General features: G+C 37.1%; 3 protein-coding genes across 11 annotated transcripts in view; 2 read left to right on the top strand and 1 right to left on the bottom strand.

Annotated features, from left to right (window-relative positions):
- Window positions 1–120: 120 nt before the first annotated feature.
- Window positions 121–1323, top strand: LOC100118244. Of its 3 annotated transcripts, XM_032599728.1 has the most exons (4): window positions 121–199; window positions 280–458; window positions 839–1006; window positions 1094–1323. In XM_032599728.1, the coding sequence occupies exons 3-4, from the start codon at window positions 844–846 to the stop codon at window positions 1165–1167; spliced, it is 237 nt and encodes a 78-aa protein (XP_032455619.1). In that variant the 5' UTR covers window positions 121–199; window positions 280–458; window positions 839–843; the 3' UTR covers window positions 1168–1323. The 3 variants fall into 3 exon arrangements, with proteins under 3 accessions (XP_032455619.1, XP_008205515.1, XP_016840703.1); XM_008207293.4 differs by having other exon boundaries at window positions 199–458; XM_016985214.3 differs by lacking the exon at window positions 121–199 and having other exon boundaries at window positions 452–764.
- Window positions 1324–1949: 626 nt separating this feature from the next.
- Window positions 1950–3706, top strand: LOC100120431 (protein phosphatase 1 regulatory subunit 42-like). Of its 2 annotated transcripts, XM_008207289.4 has the most exons (7): window positions 1950–2189; window positions 2261–2368; window positions 2434–2739; window positions 2802–3036; window positions 3125–3244; window positions 3320–3457; window positions 3528–3703. In XM_008207289.4, the coding sequence occupies exons 1-7, from the start codon at window positions 2169–2171 to the stop codon at window positions 3656–3658; spliced, it is 1059 nt and encodes a 352-aa protein (XP_008205511.1). In that variant the 5' UTR covers window positions 1950–2168; the 3' UTR covers window positions 3659–3703. The 2 variants fall into 2 exon arrangements, with proteins under 2 accessions (XP_008205511.1, XP_016840843.1); XM_016985354.2 differs by having other exon boundaries at window positions 1950–2368; window positions 3528–3706.
- The window catches only part of LOC100120402 (protein 4.1 homolog), a 35526-nt gene continuing 26071 nt past the window's right edge, over window positions 3698–13152 (bottom strand). For 4 of the 6 annotated variants that reach the window (XM_008207290.4, XM_003426079.5, XM_003426077.5 and 1 more), the window contains 6 exons: window positions 9329–13000; window positions 8568–8675; window positions 8131–8241; window positions 7319–7423; window positions 6064–6273; window positions 3698–5990 (listed from right to left, as the gene is read on the bottom strand). In XM_008207290.4, coding sequence (XP_008205512.1) covers window positions 5811–5990; window positions 6064–6273; window positions 7319–7423; window positions 8131–8241; window positions 8568–8675; window positions 9329–13000 — 4386 coding nt within the window. In that variant the 3' untranslated portion in view covers window positions 3698–5810. The remainder of the gene's footprint in view (window positions 5991–6063; window positions 6274–7318; window positions 7424–8130; window positions 8242–8567; window positions 8676–9328; window positions 13001–13152) is intronic. The other 2 variants (XM_008207292.4, XM_016985353.3) reach the window with 2 other exon arrangements.

Consider the following 13152-nt stretch of genomic DNA (forward strand, 5'->3'; position numbering starts at 1 on the left):
TCAATGAAAAACTGACCCACTTGAGAAGTTTTTGGGTTTATATAGCGTAATATTACGCTTTCGCTATTGCGTATATCGCTACGCAGCAATTTTATTTTACCATGTTTTTAGGAATTAGAACATTTTATAACGTCTAAGAATGTGGTATATTAAAGCCAAAAATGAGGAATAAGATGTTGGCTGTGCAAAAGAATACGAGGTTTCTGTTTTGTTTATTTAAGAGTTACGAACAGGTTTATATTTCCAACTTAATTTATGAATTATTTTTGCATTTATTAGTAATAAACTACTTTATCAACCGAGCGGTTACGTAAATGGAGTAGGTAGATGTAGAACGTTGTCGGATATATCACAAATGGTGGCTCGCCCTCTCCTATCTCAGCGAATCATTGGCTAGCGAGTTCCTAAAAATTTTCCCATATTTTGCTCTTGTTGCTAAATTGCAATAAAAGAATCCGGTAAGTACTTATTTGCATTTATTTTTACGACTAGATTGCCGAACAGCTTGCTTTTAATTTTTTTACTTTAATATCCACCGCAATGTCAAGTTCAAGTAATGAAAAATTATGCTTTCATAATTTTTAATAAATAATAAGATTTAGACACGTACTCAATCTGTTCATGTCGACAATAAGTTCTGTATACAGTTAATTTTACATACTGAACGTCATGTCAAAACAAAATTAAATGATTCCAGTAAAATTGTAATTTCTAAGACCAAAGACCAAAGTGTTTCACAAATTAACCTCAACTTACAGATTTATGTAATACATTATGATGGTCACCGATTTCTCTATAAAGAGACATGATAAGGTTAATAAATACTTTGTGTTTTTAGTAAACATGGCTGACGAAGTGAGTAGACCAATGAAATACCCTTACACCCTCTCAGCCAAAATTGCGCAGTTCCCATACAAACATTACTACAAGCACAGTTGGGCTTTCAAGTACTTCCTTTACTCGACTATCATCTGCTTACCAATCTTCTACAAAATTCAAAAGATGTGTAAGTATACACTTTTTAATAATACAAAAATGTATACATTGCATCATTTCTACTTGTTAACTGAAATATAATTTTATTTTGCTACAGCGTATTCTCCAGAGAACGTCAAGAAATGGGATGAGATTCATAGAAAAGAATTCTCTGGCGCCGACCATCATTAATTGTATATTTCCTGAAGTTCTAGTACAATAATGATCCTAAATAGAATCATGTTAAAAACATCAACTTGAGAAATGTAATTGTCTTTAAATTAAAATAAAATTGCTATTGTCTCGGGAGTGATAATAAAGGATCAAGATCTGTTGATTTTGAAAGTGTTTATTATCAAATTAATTATATAAAACATACATCCATTACAAATGATTTTAATTGTGCTGTACAATATTATGCTCAATGTCCAAATTTTTTTTTTAAATTTGGGTAGTTCCAGCCCAAGGTTCATCTTAACAAAATTGGAAATCTAGTAGAAACCATCAGTCAATCAGTGACGATAGTGTTGGATTTGAGACGGTCATAATTTAAGACCGTCACAATCCAATTATATATACAGATGTACCGCATGTCATTCAAAATATATAATTTTTATAGGCTAAAATCCGCTGTTAAGTCACGCCTTTCTGTGACTAAAGTAGTCCTTTTTTGCACCGTGTTTATCACACTCGCTACGCTCGTGCGCTAACCTCACGGTGCAAATAAGGACTACTTTAGTCACGAATAAGCGAGACTTGCGGATTTTAGCAGTCTGTGCTATAAAATTTTATACGAGACTATTAACTTAAATGGTTCTTTTTTACACGGCGCTTAGCGCCCTCGCTACGCTTGGGTGCTAACTGCGCCGTGTAAAAAAGAACCATTTAAGTCACACGTATTGTAATGTACTATTATAAAATCAATAATGTTGAAAAAAAAATTAGAATAATTTTTCATCTTAATCTAAAGCAATAAATTTAATGAATAACAAGGGAAGAATTCACGACTTTTTAATTTTTTTAACATTTTTTAGTAACTTCTTTTACGATTCTTTTACGATAAATATAGTGTATATATATAAACGTTTATGCAAATGTAAAATTTCAATTATGTATTCCTGGTTGCTTTGGGTTACGAGAATAACGCACAGGATTCATGAGTAGCTCTTGTATCCAGTTTGATCAATGAAGTGATGTTGACAAATAAAGTTCTGGTATCTATTAAGATTTTATCAATCGTTTGACATTCAAAATGGTTAAATTAAATACATCTTTGGTTAAAAAGAAATGTATGCAGCAACAATCAAGTAAATCTTTGACAAAAGAAATGGAGAAAGATCACCTGAAAAAAATTACGCATCTTTTCATGAACGAACAATGGATAGATGAAATCGTAGGTAAAAAAAGTTCATTTTATTAACTACACATGGCTTCACGCACTGTTTTTGTTTTATGCAGGACGATTTTAGTGTTTGCAAAAATTTGAAAGTTATTTATCTTCAAAGAAACTCCATTGAAAAACTGGAAAATTTCGATTTTGCGAAAAACTTAACGCATCTTTATCTACAGCACAATGAAATCATGAAAATTGAAAATTTAGATTATTTGATCAATTTAAAAAAACTCTTTTTGGGATACAACAATATCACAGTGATTGAGGGTTTAGAAAATTTAACGAATCTTTCGGAACTTCACATTGAAAAACAAAGATTAGCCGTTGGAGAAAGATTATGCTTTGATCCAAGGACTGTCAGAACGTTATCGGTAAATTTAATCGTAAAATAAGGTATGCACATATTAAAACTTAATATTTTCTTCTTTTCAAGGGTTGTCTCGAGTATTTAAATATCTCAGACAACAAAATTATTTCTTTGGTCGATTTACAAAATTTCGAAAGATTAATTACGCTTGAAGCAAAAGATAACTTAATCGACGACATTGAGGACATAACTGAAATAGTTAGTAGATTATACCGCCTGAAGAATCTATTTTTACAAGGGAATCCGGTAACGAAAGTTCACAGATATCGAGAAAATCTTATTGCAAACAGTTATTCCTTAAGCAAGTTGATCCAAATTTTCGTATACTCCGGATTTTCTATTTTATGGTTGATTTTAATGTATATATTTGTATTTTGTTTTACATAAAGCTACGTTAGATGAAAAGTTAATCACGGATAACACAAAGAATTTCTTACAAAAATTCAAGTCGGAAAAACTTCAACAATCACGAAAAAAAGTAGAAATGACTTTAAGCGAAGATATCACTAGTCAGTAGATCATTATATTGACCATTCATTAAATTATTGCGCAGTTTCTTAATCATAACTTTTACATTATTTTAGGCTCATTGAATTTACCACCAGCTTTCAGAAGATCGGTTTCAAGGGCAATGTTTCAAAATATTAATCCGAAATTTTCATTCTCAGGAATTTCTATAGTAGGGGATTCACAACCGCAAATTTTTCCGTCATGGAAATCAAGTAATTCGTTTTAATTTTTTCTCATAATGACAGCGAAACTGCAATATTGATTTAAAATTTTTTTATTTAGTACCAACTATAAAAGCAGAAAGAGATAATCACGTTTTGCCGCGACCGTTTTGGAAAAACAAACCTACTGACTCAAAAAACCAAAAAAGCTGTTCGTACAAGCAGAACGTTGCATTTTCATCATATATTTAAAAAATAAAACTTGTAAAAGAGAACAAATAAAAAGCTGACTATGTATAATCGGATTTATTAGTTTCATAGACTCGTTGTAGAAAAAATCAATCACAATATTACAATGAAGAAAAAAGGCATACATGGGAGACTGGATTTCTAAAATGTTCGTACAAAATGTAGATATTAGTCTCGCAATAAAAGGTTTCTTATTTAATACAGTTATCTATTACGATACATAATAAATTGTTATTAAAATAGAGGTTATTAAAATCTATGAAGGACAAAACAAAAACTATACGAAAGTAAAAACTTACAAACGACGTTTTTACAGCATTTAACGATAACGGCATCGTTACCTCCACAGTATACATATAAAAAACTCTTGTCCAATGAAATGCTATGACAGAAAATAAAATACTTTTTAGCAATCTTAACTGTAGCAGCGCTTAAACTATTTTAATGAAGCGAGAGGATCTCTAAAATGCAAGCTAATAAATACAATACAACTCAATAATACAATACATAATTATCATACAAAATTGCTACGAACGCGGAATGGTGCTACTATGAAAAGAACATGAATGAAGAATATATAAAATCATTTCGGTAATTATTTTACCGGGGGCAAGGCTAAAAGGCCACTTTGGAGATGCTGGGTAGCGATTTGATCGATTGGCTTACATTCAAAATTGTATGTTATTTTCTTGTTTAATGCAAGCTTCTCATTTCTATTACATACTTTCAAAGTTTATGCAGTCAGCCAATCGACAGCGCAAAACAATTTTAAAAATATTGAAATTAGCACTGACCCTTAATATATGACTTATATGAGAAGAATTGCAATTAAAATACAGGTTAACAAGATTTATTTGCAGCATGAAATATATTTATTATTTTTGAACTGTTTTTCAATTTATAACTTTTTATTTAAATCTTTACTATAAAAAGTGAAAAGAATATTAAGTTGGTTGTTAAATTTTGCCGCTTCTTCAAATGGATGGATTACATTAAAAACAAAGTAAAATATATATTTAAATCAACAAAAATCTTAAAAAATATGTAGACCTAGAGCTACACACTCTACAGCTAAATTTAGACATATACGCTGACCAAAGCATCATTGCTATTGGTATTTAATTGTATTTATAATTTATTAATCTATTATAATTAATAGTTATAGCTAATATTTTGCATGAAACAGTAAAATCCACATAATTTCCTCAATCTCTATCAAGCTTACTTTTGGATTGTTTTGATATTTTCTTTTGTTTTTATGCATTTTCTTGAAAAAGATGTCGATTCACGGGTTCCTATTGCCTAATTATATATAATATATTAATATTTTATATCCAGATTTATTTACTCCAGTATATAATATCTGTTTAAGTGTCAAAATATCTACTGTATCAGAGTAATCGTACTATACAGGCAATTTCGTAACAAAGCTACAATTGTTACGTTCGCTCATCACATCAGATTTCGCACGTCACTTACAGATATAATACATGTAGTGACTTTTAAAATGCTAAAAGAAAATGCTGAAGCTCGGAAGAGTTAATGCATGAAGAACGAATTTACAAAGTAAAAGATGGACTTGGATTAAATCGCGACACTTGTTTTATCCATTTTAAAGTAATGCTCTCAGATGGTTATGTATATCAACGCTGCGCTAGCAATTCTATTGCTCACGTCCGCAAAAGTCTTTTATTTTTGTCATCTCAGTATTAAACGTAGGGCACCCTGTTTGCTTTTATTTCTCAAGCCAATACATCACATTTGACAACTTGTATACATAGTACGTTTATGCGGTAATATAATTATATTGTTCACACGTTTGCCATGCACGCAGTTTCTATAGATCTCGTATATAAACTCTATATAGTCAAGAACCAGATGCTCACATATTCTTGATTTTTAATCAAGAGTCAAGCTAACATATTATTGCCGCATGTTTTTAACTGGCAATATTCTACTATTAGTGTCGCGATCGTGAGTTATAAGATTGTTCTTCTTAGACATTTCAAAAGTTAACATGAACACATATCGTAATTGATAAGATTTACAGTTACATTATTTTATGTCAGTCAAGTTTCGCGGATCAAGACGTGCACTTTTATTATTTTACAGGCAGGGCACCCTAATGCATTAATGATTACTCCGATTTACAAAATTACGGCGCTGTCTGCTTTTGAATTTCAATTTTCTCGACTTGCATGTCTGGGTTCATTGCAGTAGCTTGCTTAATAGCTTCTGCTAGGGCTAAGTCATGATCAATTGGATCACCGTCGGATTGTATCGTAATCTTCTGTTCCATTCGTGTTTCCACAACTCCATCTCGTTCGGTTTTGTACTAAAAAGGTACATTTATATTATATCAATCCGATATTGGAATTCACAAACAAGAAGGTTATGAAAAAACTTACTGTAATGGTTTCAACAGTACGAGTTTTGCTGGAGATGGTTTGCGAACTAACGATTTCGCCGGTTGCGCTGTAGTTTCCGTCTTCGCTTTCGACAGCTACCTTCCTTGATTCTGTCGCCACCAATGGCACCGTCGTTGTCGTTGTTACATTATTCTCTGGCTCAGCTGAATAAACGTGGCTCTCAGTCGCGACTATTACCCCCGGATCTGCCTATAAGTCATTAAAATTCATCGTTCAATAAAGTCATGTTCAATTTATCAACTCTTCAAAATGGATATTTTTTAATCATTTATAAATTGTCAAAATTCCGTTTTCATTGTCCCAGGTACTAGGTCTAGTTTTTTTCTTAATTATAGATATATGATTGTGACAGGTTTTTTGCAAAATCACGTGAGACTATCTGTAATGTATGTATGATGAGTACATTACAGTAAAATTAATTTTTTTTTATAATACAACTCTATTCACACTGTGGATAATTGTAAGATCAAAATCAAAATAGATTTGCTGAATTTTATTATTGTTCTATAAAATTCATGCATTATTTGCTTATATCAAGGCAGTATACTGAACACAATAAATCATACATGTATAATTATATGTTATCGTTCCTGGGTTATAAATAGAACAAGTGTATGTACTGCACACAAAATCGTTGATCCGTTATGAGCGATCAATCATTGCTTACCTGAGTGCAATGCTCACGTCCCAGCTTTTGCTTAGCTGAGTGTAACCATGTAACTTAATCAGAGCAATATACTTATTTTACACAAAAAAATATATATATTTTCGTATATTCATCTGCATACTAACATTCAAATACTGTACCATTCTTGTTTAAAGTTGACATTTTCATTTTTCCAAATGTGTTTGTAGGGTGTTGACGAGTAGATGTCAGTGGTATAAGCAATGTAGTATGGTACATTAAGTATGTGAGTTGATGAAGTCAGTGTTTGTTATGTATTTAAATAATTCAGCTAGTTATATCGTATGAATCATTTTTGTGAAATTATTTACTTTACTAATCATACATGAATATTAGAATTTTTATAATGTGCTGTTGCTCACCTTTAATCATGTTATTTGTCTCAAAACGAAATCTTATGAATTTTTTATGAAAAAAAAATTGGTGAGAAACTAGTGAAAATACTATTAGCAATACTTTGCTTTGAAATACTACCAAAGTACAGTACTTTATCACAGAATGTCAACGGATGAATAAATACCACCTGATTAGTTAGTTTGGTGAAATTACCTGATAATACTGATTGCAGAATGCCTGTTGATCGTCATCGAGATCGATGGGGGTTCCGGAATCGCAACTGCTCGAACTGGATGTACTGAGACGCCGTGAAAACAGCTACATCATGCAATGCGTTAGCCAAGCCGTCGAAATAAATGTTGGAATAAATAGAAAAAAAATTCGACAAAATAAAAAAACTCACGAACTTGAGCTATGTATGAATTCGTATAATGTAATTTTCTAACCGAGAAGTTTTTAATAATTTAGACACGTGCAAGATTTATTAATGATGGTCGTTAATTTAATTTGATGGACGCTAGATGTTTTAAGCAGTCAGCTTATTAAACATTTCCACTCTCTCATAGTTATCATTTAATAAACGTTAGTTTCATAAGTGAATTTTGTGTGTAATCTTTTACATCAATTTAGCAAAGTGTTTGGCTTTTGTGCTTTAGTTTGTTATTACAAAAAGATGGCAGTAAAATTTGATTCCCTCATCACTACACCAAACAGATTCAAGACACTATATAATATGAGGAAACGTTTTACTGCGATCTTATAGTTTGTTAAAGTTAAGTCTGTTAAATTATTATTAAGTACAGTAACATCATACATCAATAAAACACCTAAAACACAGCTTACGCACTTATTGATACTTTATAAGATATATGTAGGAATAAAAAAACATCAAAGCGAAAGTCAATCACTTAATCAATAAGTATATACGGAAATACGATCAAATGCAACAACGCATGCCTCTCAGTATATTTAAAATTACGAGCACTTTATATAATACCTTTAAAAAGCGAGAGTATGAAAATTACCTGTTCTCCGGATTGCACGTGACTCGTAGTCCTGACTTCCTGCGTCACGGTGCGCTGTTCCTGTCTGGTGGCGCTGGTCGCGGTTGTGTGCGCTACAGTCTTTTCTTCAACCTAATATAAAAAATAAAAACGGTAACAAGCAACTACACTAAATAAGTCCTGATTAGAAAATTAAGGGTTCAGCGCGAAAGATCTAAAAGAAAAATGATGTATTTTTATAGTATAATAATACAGAAATAAAGGTCTTTGGTAACTTTCAAAATTAAGGATATGCTTTTCTAACCAGGTATTTGCGATAATTACTAATGTAATAATATTGAAAAGTTGTTCAATTATATTTATACTAAATACAATCAACAAGTGTGAACGTTACGATATACGACATATTATGCGATACGTAGTAATCTATGGTGATATCAAATTTTCAACAAACGAACCTGACTGGTCTTCTGGTTCTTTTCAAGATCCTCGTGCATCGTGGCTGTTCGAGTTGTCACTGCTGTAGCTGATATGTATGGAGCTGTGCCATCACTAGGTGCCTCGGCCTAAATTACAACTACTTTGTGACCAATGCAATGTTTCAAATGATGATTATAACTAAAGGTGATGATCCTACTTTTGCAATGTTACAACTATAAAACTTGCTATCATGTATTATATTTTTATAAGTTTTACTGTGTAACTGATAAAAAATAATTAGCAAGATTACAGTTTACAATGGTGATTGAAATTTTTGTGATTTATGATCAAGATTCACGTATTATATATAATTTTCTACAGTTTCACAATGATAAATGTATAGTTTATACTAGTAGAGAAAAAAAAAATAAAAATAAAAACAATAAGAACCATGCATCCAAGCTTTTGCATGACAAAAAATCAAAAATATTCAAGAAAAAAGAATAAGTTACAGAACGATTAGAAAAAATTTACCAGAAAATATACAAGATTTATACAATAATTATTAAAGAACACAGTTTACTTAGCATTCTCAAGCACCAAAAAATTCAAAACAAATAAAATACGTAAAAATACAAATTTACAATAATTCATGTACTGTGTGGTTTACTCTCGAAACCAGTCAATTAATTGAATCTCCTCTACTACCTATATGAATTGCGGGAACTTTCTTTCCAATGTCAACATTGTTTCGTTTTTTATGAAAAGTGCGTTTTATGATTCTTTTAAAAAATTTCACCTTGTTGGTATGCGTAGAAACGGTAACCTCTCCGGTACCACCGGGTGTCAGATCCTCGACTCTCTCTTCGACGTTCTGGGTAACACCTCCCTGATCCTTGATCACCGACTGCTTCGTGGTTGACTTGACAATTGTTGGCGTGCTGACGGGTACGGCCGCTTTCTTCTGTTTTGGCACGTTTATTTTCTGTGCAGCACCTTTCAGATCCCTCAGATCAACATCCACTTTTTCCAGTGGCTGACCGTTGTTGGCATAGACGACACCATCCTTGATGAAGGCACCGCTATCGTCGATCGATTCCTGGTTTTTGAGTTTTCCATTCTTCTCGTAAACCTTGCCGTCCTTCACGAAGCTGCCATCCTCAGAGAACGTACCACTGGCTACGGGTGTTCCATCTTTGTTGCAGATTAGGCCTCGCTTTATCATTGTTATCGTGATCGTTGTGTAATGCTTCTCCAGTGGTTTACCCTGGGGTGTAACGACTACTCCGTCTTTGACAGCATTGCCCTCGGCATCAAAGATAGCATTTTTCAAAGGCTTGCCAGCATCATCGACGACGACGCCCTGTACTACCTTGAGACCCTCAGGCCCAAAGGCTTCTTGAGTCAGGGGCTGTCCGTTGGCTTCGTAAACCTTTCCGTTTTTGACGTAACACGTCTCGGAGCTCAGAGTTCCCTGAAGTAGTGGCTTTCCGTTGGGTCCCAGCATTAGACCGTTCTTGACGATAGTACCGTCGGGGTTGGCTTTGCTTTGAGTCAAGGGCTGGCCACTGCGATCGTAAATTCGCCCATTCTTGATGGTCGCACCGTCCTCGTTGAACATAGCTGATTTAATGGGTTTGCCATCCTTGTCGCAAACGAGTCCGTACCGGTAATAGGTGATGGTAACAATCGAGAGCCTCTTGTTCAGGGGAGTCCTCTCGGGACCGTAGATAGAGCCATCCTGAATATAGCTTCCATCGTCACCAAAGGTTCCGCGCTTCATAGGCTTCATGTCCTTGCTGTAAATGAAGCCGTTTTGAATGTAACCGTCCTCGCATCCGAACGAGCTGTGGTTTAGAGGCTGGTTGTCTTTGCCGAACAGTCGTCCCTCTTCTACATAGTAGCCAGTAGGTAAAGCAGATCCAGCATTCAGCAGCTGTCCTCCCCAGCCGTAGATAAGGCCATCTCTGATGTAGGTTTCATCGGTTCTAAAGGCACCTTGTTTTAGCGGTCGCTCGTTCACGTCATATACAACTCCATCCCTGATGTAGCATCCATCAGGCAATAGGGACGATTGGTTCTTTGGCTGTCCTTGAGAATCTACGATTTTTCCGTCTTTGATGGCAATACCATCGGGACCATTGTCGTCTTGCGTCAAAGGCTTACCATCCCTGCCGATAATTAGGCCGTTCTTGATTTTATTGCCGTCAGGTCCAAACTCGCCTTCGGCTACGATTTTTCCGTCTTTGTCGTGAATGAGACCAGCAGCCACGTAGGAGCCGTCTGAACCAAAAACGTCACGGTTCAGGGGCTTACCCGAGTGATCGAAAATAACGCCGTTGGCGATGTAGCTGTCTCCTGGCAGCGTAGAGCATTGATTGAGGGGTTTACCATCTTGTCCGTAGATTAGGCCGTCCTTAACGTAGCTTCCGTCGGGCTTGAAGAAACTGAATTTGATGGGCTTGCCGTCCTTTGTGAGTATTTTGCCGTCTTTAATGGCCAGACCTTCAGGCAGAAGGCTATCCTGATTCAGAAGTTTTCCCGACTTGAAATGCGCTAGTCCTTTCTTCGCGTAGCTACCATTCGAGCCAAGAGACTCTTGCTTGACCGGCTTGCCGTCCTTGCCAATGACGTTTCCGTCTTTGATAGTCAGTCCATCATGCCCCAAAATGGCCTGCTTAAGCGGTGCACCGTTCGAGTCCAGAATCACTCCATCCCTGACGACAGTATTGTCAGACTTGAAGAGACTCTGGTTCAAGAGCTTGCCGTTCCTGTCGTGCAACAAACCGTTCTTGACAAAGGCACCATCCACGATCAGAGGAATTTGGTTAAGTGGCCGACCATCTTTGCCGTGAATTACACCGTCCTTGACGAAGCTGCCATCAGGTTTGTAGAATGCATGCTTGATGGCCTTGCCATCCTTTCCAACGATCTTGCCGTTCTGAAGGTGCGCACCGTTGGGCAGCAGAGATCCTTGGTTCAAGAACTTACCGTCCTTGCCGTAGACCACACCGTCCTTGATTGAAGATCCGTCGGAGGCAAAGGTCACATGCTTCACGGGTTTACCATCTTTCGCATAGACCTTGCCCTCTGTAACGTAGTGTCCCTCGTGGCCGAGATCTCCACTGGCCAGGGGTTTTCCGTCCCTACCATAGATAAGACCGTCGTTGATGTACGTGGCATCGGGCAGCAGGGCGATCTGCTGTTGGGGCTTGCCGTCGTTCTTGCAGACGATTCCGCCAACTATGTAGTTACCATCGGCTCCATAAGAACCCTGGGTCAGAGGTCTGCCGTCGTGGGCGAAGATCAGGCCTTCTTTTACGTAAGTTCCGTCAGCTCCCAGTTTGTTGTACTGCAGGGGCTTGCCATTCTTGTTCACGATCTTACCATCTTTCACGAGCGCGTGATCTGGTCCCAGGCCTCGTCGGTTTAGAACCTGGTTGTCAGGGCCGTAGAGGATACCGTTCTTGATAGAGTTGCCATCGATTCCCAAGACTTCCTGGTACAGAGGTTTGCCGTCTTTGCCGGTGATGATGCCGCTGGCAATGTGCGTGCCGTGGGGTCCGAAATCAGCTTTCTTAATAGGCTTTCCGTCCTTGGAACAGATTTTACCGTCGATGACGCGGGAACCATCAGGGCCCAAACTGTGTTGGTCCAGAGGTTTGCCCTCCTTGGTGAAGATAACGCCGCCGATTATTTGCGAACCGTCGGGTAGAGGCAGCACGTGGTAATCGGAATCGATCTTCTCGGTACCGGGGATAATAGCACCGGGCGCTACTTGGATATCCTGACCTTTAGCCTCGCCTTTGATAAGCGCTGCAGATGCGCTCTTGGCGTCCTTACCGAGAACTGCTGGAGTCGAGGTAGGTGGTGCTGGAGGCTGTACGACCGGTTTGGTCACCACCGGCGCAGGCGTGGCTACGGCGGCAGGTTGGGCAACACCTTTCTGCTGTTCCTTCAGTCCAGCGGATTCAACGTAGTTGATTCCTGGAGTTTTCAGTCCCACTGGAGTGAGAGTAGGAAGGACTACCGGAGTTTGCTTCTGCTCGGGCTCCTTGGCTTTTAACTTTTCGGCATGTTCCTCGAGTTTCTTGTTCTCACCGGGCGCATAGTTGAAGGCCAAACCAGTGGCTTTGCGACTGCCCGAGGTGGGCGACTGCTGATTCTCAGGACCAGGAGAGGATGGCTTGTCTTCATAAGTGAAGCCATGAGGCGTAAAGCGCTTCTTCGTCGGCGAGGACTCGTGCTCTTCGTATTCGTATGGCTTGGTGAAGGCCAGCTTATCGGGGATGGTCTTTGACTTCTCGGCGTCGGATTTCTCGTCGGGGGTCTTGACCCTTTCGGAGGTGGACAAATCAGACTCGAGATCGCTCTTGTCCTTGGAATCGTCGAGCTCCTTGTTCTTCTTTTGCTTCTTCTGCTTGTCGTCCTTGTCTCGCTTACCGAACAGTCCGAAGGCACTGACAGGACTCTTTGGTGGATGATGAAAAAAGTAATGGAAAAAAAGAAAACATTTCGTTTTGTCAAAAAATAAGGACAATGAGCGAGGAACGGGTCGTTGCGGTTGTGACTTTACAGGTGCATTCCACGCGAGTGATGGGGGTTAGTATAAGGGGGTTGACA

The sequence above is a fragment of the Nasonia vitripennis genome, chromosome 4, assembly GCF_009193385.2.
Source record: "Nasonia vitripennis strain AsymCx chromosome 4, Nvit_psr_1.1, whole genome shotgun sequence".
NCBI lineage: Eukaryota > Metazoa > Arthropoda > Insecta > Hymenoptera > Pteromalidae > Nasonia > Nasonia vitripennis.